The following is a 12,101-nucleotide window of genomic DNA, read 5'->3' as shown; positions in this document are numbered from 1 at the left end:
ATTCAATAATCTATAAAAGCGTGTGTTAATCACAAAAAAAATATTTTATTCAACACAAACTTTAGGCTTAGGTCAGGCTGATTAGAAAAATAGAAAAGTACTAACCAAATGTTCATAAATAACTGACACAAAATACATTTACATACATCTATGTTGTGCTAAAATAACTAAATTAAATGTTTCTTCACTAAATGAAATCAAAGACACTTTAGTCATAATTTTGGCGCTTAAAAAAACTTCTATGACTTTAGCTCCGGGGGGCACATTTGGGTGTTATCGTTCTTTATATATACAGAATTAGGAAAACAAAAGATTAAGCAATATAATGAAATAAATAAAAGCCCCAAGTAGGACTACTATGATGTATGTACAATTAATATTCATATGATTGTTGCCAAATGAGCTGTGTGAAAAAGGTATAATCATATTATAATATATGATCATTTTAGATATATTAGTGTAAAAAATATAGTGTAAAGTTTCAGAGGTATCGTTGACTTTACATCATAATCCTTATTTTGGCATGAATATGGTGTCTATTATAGCGTAAAAATGTTTTTTTTAAATAAGAAAATTACTATTCAATAAGATACGATTATTTTATTTATTTTACGAAATCTTGTTTAAAGATTCCGCCACAAGCCGATGATACTTAGTTGAATGATGCTAGTTTTCAGAATAAAATACTTATTTCTAGCTTAAAAGGCTTGCTAGTTTCTAGATGAACAAATCTTTATTTACACACTAAAAAATCCCGGGTTATTTTGATAACCCAATTTATGAGTTGCGAGTGTTGGGTTAAATTTGAGTTATTTTTATGTTGAACAATTTCCCTTGTGGATCAATAAAGTTTGTCTAAGTCTAAGTGCGGTCCATTTTTTGGGTTATAAGGATATTATTTGAACTCAGTTTATGTTTTTTCCAAACATTTTAACCATTTTTGGGTTTTTCCAACGAGTGACACATTTTTGGGTAAAAGGCTTTTTAACATTTTTTATTAAAAAGATACTTTTTTTATTGAGGGAATTTTATTATGGATTAATCTCATTAACATTTTTCAATCACCCAACATTGAGTTAGCATAACTCAACTCTTGGGTTAAATATTTCAACCCAATAGTTTGGTTGGGAATAACCCAACATTAAGTTATCATAACTCAACTTTTGGGTTAAATATTTCAACCCAATAGTTTAGTTGGGAATAACCCAACATTAAGTTATCATAACTCAACTTTTGGGTTAAATATTTCAACCCAATAGTTTGGTTGGTGTCACACCCCGCCTCGGGTGAAGGTAATGTAACCTTTGCAAACCAGACTTTCAAATCAAGGATGGCAAGGCACGCAGTTGGTAACAGTTTACAAACATTTATTGAAATCCCAAAAAGTGTCAAAAGGTGAACAACAACAGGAAGAAACAACACCCACAATCTGTAACAGTAATAGAGGCAATATTAGTATTGTATATTATATATAGTACATTTATATTCTAAATACATTTCAAAGTCGCATGCGTTAAATAGGCCTATATAATTAATCAAAATAAGCATATTAAAAATAATCAAAATGTAATTCATCCATTATAACAAAATACATGTATTCACAATCAAAGGTCAATAATCAAATATGTCAAAGTAAAGAATTAAATAATCAAAACAGATTGAGCAAAATCTAGTGATGGGTCCGGCAACACAGATGCATCGGCGCATGAGTCGAGCTCATAGAGCGATACCCTGTGTCGGTGCGCGTACCGCTTTTAGAAAGTCACGTGACCGATCATGAGCTGCTTTGGTCACGTGACCGATACGCGAACTGTATCGCACTGACGCCTCTTCTGTGCCCTGTGAGCAACATTCCCTCTAAGGTGCGCGCCTGCGCAATTGCGCACTGCTCAAGCGTCCTCTGCGCACAGCAAATATATGCCGCGCACCAAATCAAACCCATCTGAATTCTAAACAAAATAAACACATTTATTCTGTGTAATTTTGAAATGCAACTTTGAGTGACAGTGACAACAAGCGGCCCTAACGGTGTTCGTCAACAACACGCATACCACTAAGCCACTGGTGCGTTTATGGCCACACAAAAAGTCGGACAACTCAAACACCACACAAAGTTACACTATGACTCCTCAGTCATACATGTGCTTATTTTTCTGTCATTTATTATTAATGTTTATTTATTGATATTAATCATGGAATGCTGTTACTAGAGAAAGATTTAGGAATGACGGCGTGGCGAAGTTGGTAGAGTGGCCGTGCCAGGGTCGCTGGTTACTGGGGTTCAATCCCCACTTTCTACCATCCTAGTCACGATACATGTTCACATTATGTATCTAAAAAAAGATAAAAATATATTTTTATTTAAATGAAGATATGAAAAAATCCTAAATGAAATACAATGACTTAGTTTATATTATTGTATACACTAGGTCATAAAATCATTGTCAGTTGAGTCGGTCCATAGGTTGCCTGTAGGGATTTTTAATGTCCAGCAGATGTCAGTATTTAGTGACACAGGATCGACACAGTATCAATACAAACAGTTTTGCAATGAGTCGAAACGCTTCATGACACCTCATCAACCCATCACTATCAATTAGCATTCAACAAAACTCATTTTACAGGTTACAACACAACATCATCTCATCATCAAAATAATCACCTCAGCAGATGATGCATGGAGACCGAACTCCTGCTCAGGACAGAGAACCTCCTCTGGCAGTGACGGACAGCAGACTGTCAGAAAAATGGCATTTTTCAATTTAAATAGCCCATAGCCCCGCCCACTAGCTGGGACCAATTTGACAGGGGGAATTAAGAAAACAGTTATTTTGTAAATTACACCATAAATAACCATCACATGTCTAAAAAGTATTCACACAGTACTTTTGCTTGTGTAGAGCAGTCCTTTTTGTACACAGTGTATTCAGGCTTAGCCAACATAACTTTCAAATGTCCAGTGTCCTTCTGCTTTTCAGAATCATGGTTTGACCCAAATTTGGCCTAATTAGTCAATGCAGGTGTGTTCACCTATATAAAGCCCTCAACCCCACCCTGACTCTTTTAGTCAACGGTTCAGAGCCATGGTGAGTGACAGGTAATTTGTTTGTTGCGCACATGCTTTTCCCTGGCTAACAAGATTGAATGTTTGTAGTTTGTCCATGTTGAGCTTCCTAACAAATGTGCACAGTTTGTGAGGAAGTCTAAAAGGTCAAACAGTGACAGTGTGGGGTCAAACTGTCACATTTGGGGAAAAACCCAACATTAAGTTATCATAACTCAACGTTTGGGTTAAATAATTCAACACAAATGTTGGGTCGAAAAAATGTAACCCAAAATTGGGTTATTTTTTAACCCACCATTTTTTTTTATTAAGTCAAAGGAACTCACTAGTTTTTAGTATTTTTTTCCTGAAATCCAGTCTTGTATTTTATATTTTGTCAGCTCTTTTTTTGCAGTGTAAGCATTCGCACACACGTGTGTGTGTGTGTGTGTGTGTGTGTGTGTGTGTGACACAGGAAACCGTTACGAGGTGAAAGGTGAAGTAATTGCTGCACTAATGGTTGTGACGACCGCAAAAATGCAAAGTTGTTTTTTTTCCCCCCCTCCGAGGTCCAGATGTGTGAATACTTCCTGACATGTCTGTCTCCCCCGCAGAGCATAAAAATTCTCCTCGAGGTGCCGATGATGACTTTTTAATGATGTTCTAAGTATAGGGTTGTCACGATACCAGGATGTCAGTAGTCGATACATGTGAATTTCCACGATTCTAGATTCTTATCCGATACCACTGAAATGTTTAAGTTCGATACTTGAGTGTCAAGTACTGTACTTAAAATCACTGTGCTTCAACATCATTTGTCACATGTTTTTAAACCGCATTATCGTAGGTAACTATTAAAGTACCGTATTTTCTGGACTATAAGCCAGAAATAAATATTAGAATAAAAAAATATTTTCCATATATTATCCGCACAAGACTATAAGTCGCAGATATACACGTGAAATATGTTATTTACACAGACAGATTCTATAAATGTTTATTTACATACCTTAATTGTTTCCAAACGGTGTCTGTAACACGGCAGTAAAACGGCGGATCAAACAAAACAGAAGTCATCGTCATGGACCCACTAGCTGCGCAAGCAAGCTCTCCAATCAGCTAAACAGACTCGATAACTCCACGGTGACGTCTTTACAAAACTGAAACAATACCAAAGGAATGCCATTGTAAGGTAATAATGCAAACACAGACACGTGTTAGCATGTTAGCTAATGCTAACAACATTACATTACGATAACACGTACAAATATGCATGAAAACGCTCCTACCAGACATCACACATGGGACGGTTTAGTAAGTAAGAATTGTTTTAGTTATATTGTAAAACTTACAAAAATTGCTTAGAGTGATGAATTAAGAATCCATAAGAGTAGAACGCTATGGACGTCCAGAAGACGGAACAGCACTTGTACATCCGGTCTAAAGGACTCGCACCGCACCATTTTATAAGCCGTAGGGATTGTTGAGCTATTAAAATGATAGTTTGAATGTACAGGATGGTGGAATATGTTGAAGGTGGAATGGTTTGAATGGGTTGAAAAATTTGGAAATGGTGGAAGTTTTGAAAATGGCCAATTCATTTTGAATGGGGAAAAATGTCCCGGAAAACCTGGCATTCTGGGAAATATGGAAATTTTTGGAATTTGTCAAGGGAAAGCCCGCGATTGCCAAATATGCTGAACAGTTTGAAGTTAGAACGGTTTGAATCGGATGAAAAATGTGGGAGTTGTGGAACTTTGAAAAATGGCCCATTCTTTTCAATGGGAATTTCATGGAAATTTGGGAATTTCGGGAAAATATTTGTACCTTTCCAGTAGGCTTTCCAGTAATATTATATGCACTGCAATGTATGTATATATATATATATATATATATATATATATACATATATATATATATATATATATATATATATACTGTATGTATATATATATATATATATATATATATATATATATATATATATATATATATATATATATATATATATATATACTGTATGTATATATACTGTATGTATATATATATACTGTATGTATATATATATATATATATATATATATATATATTGTGGCGGGCACTAGGACCATGCTCACACTCAGCAGAATGGGTGTGGTTTTATGTACCTTCTTGGGCACACTATAAAAGTGCATATTGTGTTTTATTGTGTATTCTTATGTTGGCAGTCTTACAATAAAGACCTCAAAGAAACAACGCTGTGTTTCTTGCATTTGCCACATTGGTGACCCCGACAATGTTTCACGCAGAAGAGGAAGCTGTGTCTTCATCGGCCATGTCGCCCCAACTCCAGCAACCTGCATCCCCCGCGGGGACAAAGCTTCCGGAGTTCTGGCAGAGCGACCCGGCATCATGGTTCCAGCACATCGAGGCACTTTTCCACCTGCGAGGAATCGCCGGCGACGACTCCCGGTATTACTTGGTCGTAACAGCCCTCGACCAGGCGACCACTCGCCGCGCCATGCAGCTGTTGCGAACGCCTCCACAGCGCGGCAAGTACGCCGCACTCAAGAATCTTCTGCTTCGGAGATATACTCTAACTGACGCTGAGAGGGCAGATAGACTTCTTTCCCTGCCCGGTTTGGGCGATAGCACCGCCTTGGATCTGATGGACAGTATGCTGTCGCTGCTGGGCTCCGAGGAGGGCGGGTTTATTTTCCCGCATCTTTTCTTGCGGCAGATACCACCTGCGGCCCGTGCTGTGTTGGCTAACTCCGCTTCTCTGGCCTCCGGCGACTACCGGGGCTTGGCTGAAGAAGCTGACCGGGTGCTTCTGGCTTCCAGACGGTTTGCCGTGCAGAGCGTAGAAGCGCCCCCCTTGCAGACAATGGAGAACGCGGACCTAGCGGTAGCGGCGGGAGTCGCTACCCGGAAAAGGCGCGAAGCGAGCCAGTGCTTCTTCCATCAACGTTTTGGCGCCAAAGCTCGACGGAGTGTCCCTCCATGCTCCTTCACGGCCCCGGGAAACTCCAACGCCAGCGTTCAGTAGCAGCTGTGGGCGAGCTGCTCTTCATCGCTGACTCGTCGTCAAGGAGACGTTTCCTGGGGGACTCCGGTTCGCAAGTCAGCCTGTTACCTGCCACGGACGCGGAAAGGGCGACAGGTGGCTGCGGGCCGCTGCTGAATGCCGCCAACGGCTCGTCGATCGACACTTTCGGCTCCAGGTTGGTGACTGTGTGCTTTCATGGACGCAAATTCCAGTGGGACTTTATCATCGCCGCCATCACGGTTCCCATTATTGGCGCGGATTTTCTGTGTGCTAATGGACTGCTTGTTGATGTTGCTAACCACCGATTGATTGATGCTGTGTCTTTTTCAACTTTTACATGTAAGGCGGGGGGACTTGGACCGTTAACACGCGCTAATTATTTGGTATCTGGTGACGTTTTTCAGCGTTTGCTGGCGGATTTTCCGCCATTAATCACTCCCGCTTTTTCCACCGCGGACACTAAGCACGGGGTCGAACATTTCATTCCCACGGTGGGCCCGCCAGTTTTTGCGCGTGTGCGCCGTCTTGACGCGGCTAAATCGACCATTGCTAAAGAGGAGTTTGCTACTATGGAGCGTTTAGGCATCGTTAGGCGTTCTAATAGCCCGTGGGCCTCGCCCTTGCACATGGCGCCCAAGTCAGACGGTTCCTGGCGGCCTTGTGGGGATTTTCGCCGCCTTAACAACATCACAACGCACGATCGCTACCCTATTCCGCACATCCAGGAATTTTCGGCGCGCCTGGCTGGCGCCGCCATTTTCTCGAAGGTAGACTTAGTTCGTGGTTATCACCAAGTGCCGGTGCGTGCCGAGGACGTGCCCAAGACCGCAGTAATAACCCCGTTTGGGCTTTTTGAGTTCCTGCGTATGCCTTTTGGCCTGAAGGGGGCAGCACAAACCTTTCAGAGATTAATGGACTCAGTTTTGCGCGGCCTCAATTTTGTGTTTGTTTATCTGGACGACATTTTGGTGGCGAGTCCTTCAGCCGAGGAGCACCAGTCACACCAAACACAGGTGTTCACACGTCTTGACGAGCACGGCCTGATCGTCAATCCTTCTAAATATCAGTTTGGGCTGTCAGAGATTGATTTTTTAGGTCACCGTATTTCGTCGCTGGGTGCGATCCCTTTGCCTTCAAAAGTGCAAGTGGTGGCAGACTTTCCTCGCCCCTCCACTGTCAAAGCTCTGCAGGAATTTTTGGGCATGATTAATTTTTATAATCGGTTCCTGCCTCGCGCTGCCCACCTCCTGCAGCCTCTTTATGGTGCCCTACGGAACAAAAAGGCAAGCGATTCCCTCGAATGGTCTCCTCAGCGAGTCCAAGCTTTTCATAGGGCTACATCCGCGCTCGCAGAGGCTGCTCTCCTCGCCCACCCTGTTTCCGCGGCGCCCGCGGCTTTGACAACGGACGCGTCTGATGTCGCTGTGGGCGCTGTGGTGGAGCAGCGGGTGGCGAATGTATGGCAGCCCCTTGCGTTCTTCAGTCGTAAACTGCGAGATAACGAGCGGAAGTACAGTGTATTTGACCGAGAGTTGTTGGCACTGTATCTTGCAACACGCCATTTTCGTTTTCTGTTGGAAGGTCGGTCCTTCACGGCTTTTGTTGACCACAAACCCCTGACGTTTGCCATGTCAAAGGTCACAGAGCCTTGGTCAGCCCGTCAGCAGCGTCACTTGTCGGCCATCTCAGAGTTCACTACGGACATTCAGCATGTGGCCGGTAAGGCCAACCCGGTGGCTGACTGTCTCTCACGCGTACTCGTGTGTCCCGTGCAGCTCGGTTTAGATTTTTCGGGAATGGCCGCTGACCAGCCCGACGACCCCGACATCCGCGCACTCAAAACTGACGGTACAGCGCTAGTGCTCGAGGAGGTGGTGGTTCAGGATGGCGGTCCCGCCCTCCTCTGCGATGTTTCCACTGGCCGCCCTCGGCCGGTTGTCCCGGTAGACTGGCGCCGCCGGGTTTTTGACGCAATACACTCCGTCGCACCCTGGCGTTCGGGCTTCCGTCAAGTTGTTGGTGCCAAGTTTGTTTGGCCTGGCCTTAGGAAGGATGTTATGCAGTGGGCAGCCGCATGTGTGGCATGTCAGCGCGCCAAGGTCTACCGGCACACAAAGGCGGCCCTCAAACCATTTCCGATTCCGGTCAGGCAGTTTGACCACGTGCATGTAGACTTAGTTGGCCCCCTCCCTCCGTCGCAGGGTTATACACATTTGCTAACGATGGTATATCGTACCACCAGATGGCCGGAAGAAGTTCCTCTTTCCTCCACTGCCTCGGTAGACGTTGCTCGCGCGTTTCTGTCAGCCTTTTTGGCACGCCGTCTGATATCACCTCGGACAGGGGATCCCAGTTGGTGTCAGAGCTTTGGTCAGCGTTGGCCCAGTCCTTGGGTGTGCAGGTGCACCGTACTACAGCCTACCATCCCCAAGCTAACGGCTTATGTGAACGTTTTCACCGGTCGCTTAAGGCGGCTTTGCGTGCGGCGCTCGTTGATAGCAATTGGATTGACCGTTTACCTTGGGTTATGCTCGGGTTGCGCTCAGCCCCTAAAGAGGGTCTTGCAGCGGCCCCCGCTGAATTGGTGTTCGGTCAGCCACTACGCGTTCCGGGGGAATTTTTACCTGAGGGTGGTACCCCGCGACCGTTTCCCTTTTTGTCGAGGGGGTCCTTGGCTCCCGGCCCGATTCACCACTGTTTCCCTAAATCGTTTGTGCCATCGGAGCTTAAATCTGCCCGTTTTGTCTTCGTACGTCACGACGCCCACCGTTCGCCCCTCCAACCGCCTTATGATGGCCCATTTAGGGTGCTGGAACGCGGTCCTAAAAACTTTGTGCTGGATATGGGCGGGCTTAAACCGGCGCATTGTGTTGCAGGTGAAGAGATACTGCCGGGCCAAGTCCCCCGCCGAGGTCGCCCCCCAAAATCTGTTCGGGTTGAATGTCTTTCGTCTCTCCCGGACCCTGATGTTTGTTCTGCTCCACAAGGCACACCCGCTTCGCGGGATGGACATTGTAGCCGTTACGGCAGGCGACTGAGGCCCCCTGACAGGTTTTCTTTTTCCCCATAACTTGCTGTCTGGGTGTTCGGGGGGGGGGGCTGTGTGGCGGGCACTAGGACCATGCTTACACTCAGCAGAATGGGTTTGGTTTTATGTACCTTCTTGGGCACACTATAAAAGTGCATATTGTGTTTTATTGTGTATTCTTATGTTGGCAGTCTTACAATAAAGACCTCAAAGAAACAACGCTGTGTTTCTTGCATTTGCCACAATATATATACAGGTATATATATAAATTGCAGTGCATATAATATTACTGGAAAGCCTACTGGAAAGGTACAACTATGTAAGCTCTCACAAGCATGTTTGGTTATGTTTATCTATAAATATTATCATTATGTTGTGTTTTGGTATTGTTTCAAATATTTATGTACAAAATGCAAATATAGTTTTTTTTCTTTTGAGTTTAGATACTTATTTACTGTATATTTTTTCCAATCAGGTCTATGTATATTTTTCCCTTATAAAAATTCCAACAAATATTAAGGTAAAAAAAATAAAATAATAATTATATATATATATATATATATATATATATATATATATATATATATATATATATATAATATATACATATATATATATATATATAATATATATATATATATAATATATACATATATAATAATAATAATTTGTAAATTGCCTATGTAATTATATATATATATGTATATATATATATATATATATATAAATATATATATATATACATATATAATAATAATAATTTGTAAATTGCCTATGTATTTAATTATATATTTATATATATGTGTATATATACATATATATATATATATATATATATTATATACATACATATATGTATATAAATATATATATATATAAAGATATATATATATACATATATATAAATATATATATATATATATATATATATATATATATATATATATATATATATATATATATATATATATATATATATATATATATATATATATATATATATATATATATAAATATGTAATTAAATACATAGACTATAGGCTCCTAGGAGTTACCAGCTACACAGCAGCTAAGCACACAATAGCTCACAAGCTAGTCATACATAATGTCTCTCCTCATTGAATTGTCTAAAACATGACATTTGTCAATATAAATACGCTTTAAATAGTTCTAGTTGCAATATACATATGTTTTAAATAGTTCTAGTTGCATATCACATATACAAAGTCTCCAAGGCGAGTAAAGCAAAAAGTATTCAGTAACAAACGTGTCTGCGTCATGACCTTAACCTAATGAACTGTTGTGGCCACTAGGTGTCACAGAAATTACCACACCTCTTCAACTTAAAAGACAGCATATGTCCATTTCAGATGATCAATAATAAATACGTTAGCGTTTTCATACCAACCATTGTTCTCTGTTTGATTCATTTCGCCTGATCAAACCTTTCCTAACGGCATAAATAAAATAATACAAGTATATATGACTCCTGCTGATATTGTATCGGATCAATACTGGTATCTTATCGAAAGTAAAAAAAAGTGGTATTGGAATACGGCCTATGGAGACAAAGTAGCTAAGTTGGCAACACTGATCCCTTCTGCTACGTCTTCTTATTCTCTGGCAGAGCAGCTGCGTATGAGCGGAGTTAACAGGATGCCGTGGCAGGCCGCCACAAATAAATGAAAGTGCAGAAAGTACGGGGAAAATGTGCTCAGTTTTGCTTGGAGCGACATCAACAAGCGTTCATGTACATGTCCCAGGGGGCGTCAACACCAGTGTAAACGCTGCTGATGGGATTATGTTGAATTTTCAAGCCACTAAGTGTGGATTTATAGTGAATGAATAGAGTCTGCGGTGTTGGATGTTAAATTGTTTGTGATGATCACATGACACGCCGCAGCGTTTGCTTTCTCCAGTCGTGCTCTTCCTGCCGAGCGGCACGTCTCCTGACAGCGATGTCATCCCCTCTGCAGCGTCTGACGACTGATTCCCACACTTTTTTATTTTCATACTCCAAAAGCTCATCTGCTCGACGTCACTTTTGACTATTCTCGTTTTGCTCGCCTGGCGAGACGACAGGAATCATAACATATTTGTTGCGCTTTTCAATAAAAGCCATATATATATATATATATATATATATATATATATATATATATATATATATATATATATATATATACTGTATATATATATATATTTTTTTAACGCTAAAACCTAGATCAACTCCATATCCATCTGTCCATATAAGGTTTATATATTTTTATATATATATATATATATATATATATATATATTAGAGATGTCTGATAATGGCCTTTTTGCTGATGTCCGATATTCCGATATTGTCCAACTCTTGATTACCGATTCCGATATCAACCGATACCGATATATACAGTCGTGGAATTAACACATTATTATGCCTAATTTTGTTGTGATGCCCCGCTGGATGCATTAAACAATGTAACAAGGTTTTCCAAAATAAATCAACTCAAGTTATGGTAAAAAATGCCAACATGGCACTGCCATATTTATTATTGAAGTCACAAAGTGCATTATTTTTTTTAACATGCCTCAAAGCAGCAGCTTGGAATTTGGGACATGCTCTCCCTGAGAGAGCATGAGGAGGTTTAGGTTGGGTGGGGCGTCCCGGAAGAGTTAGTGCTGCAAGGGGTTCTGGGTATTTGTTCTGTTGTGTTTATGTTGTGTTACGGTGCGGATGTTCTCCTGAAATGTGTTTGTCATTCTTGTTTGGTGTGGGTTCACAGTGTGGCGCATATTTGTAACAGTGTTAAAGTTGTTTATACGGTCACCCTCAGTGTGACCTGTATGGCTGTTGACCATGTATGCCTTGCATTCACTTGTGTGTGTGAAAAGCCGTGGATATATACAGTCGTGGAATTAACACATTATTATGCCTAATTTTGTTGTGATGCCCCGCTGGATGCATTAAACAATGTAACAAGGTTTTCCAAAATAAATCAACTCAAGTTATGGTA

General features: G+C 41.1%; 2 protein-coding genes across 4 annotated transcripts in view; one reads left to right on the top strand and one right to left on the bottom strand.

The window, feature by feature from the left end:
- Positions 1 to 2,732, bottom strand: part of LOC133659852 (inactive phospholipase C-like protein 2) — a 137,092-nt gene extending 134,360 nt beyond the window's left edge. Inside the window, exon 1 of the mRNA XM_062062649.1 lies at positions 2,663 to 2,732. The gene's annotated coding sequence lies outside the window, so the exon portion shown is untranslated. The remainder of the gene's footprint in view (positions 1 to 2,662) is intronic.
- Positions 1 to 12,101, top strand: part of LOC133659854 (raftlin-like) — a 343,132-nt gene that overhangs the window by 9,255 nt on the left and 321,776 nt on the right. The window contains exon 1 of one of the 3 annotated variants that reach the window (XM_062062659.1): positions 3,072 to 3,097. The exons of 1 other annotated variant lie outside the window; for it this stretch is intronic. Coding sequence is in view for 1 of the 2 variants with exons in the window: in XM_062062657.1 (XP_061918641.1) it covers positions 3,084 to 3,086 (3 nt within the window). In the remaining variant the exon portion in view is untranslated. Of the gene's footprint in view, positions 1 to 3,071; positions 3,098 to 12,101 lie in introns of those variants that run through there. One more of the 3 variants, XM_062062657.1, reaches the window with a different exon arrangement.

The sequence above is a fragment of the Entelurus aequoreus genome, linkage group LG11 (assembly GCF_033978785.1).
Source record: "Entelurus aequoreus isolate RoL-2023_Sb linkage group LG11, RoL_Eaeq_v1.1, whole genome shotgun sequence".
NCBI lineage: Eukaryota > Metazoa > Chordata > Actinopteri > Syngnathiformes > Syngnathidae > Entelurus > Entelurus aequoreus.
This window is presented reverse-complemented; position numbering and strand designations above follow the sequence as displayed.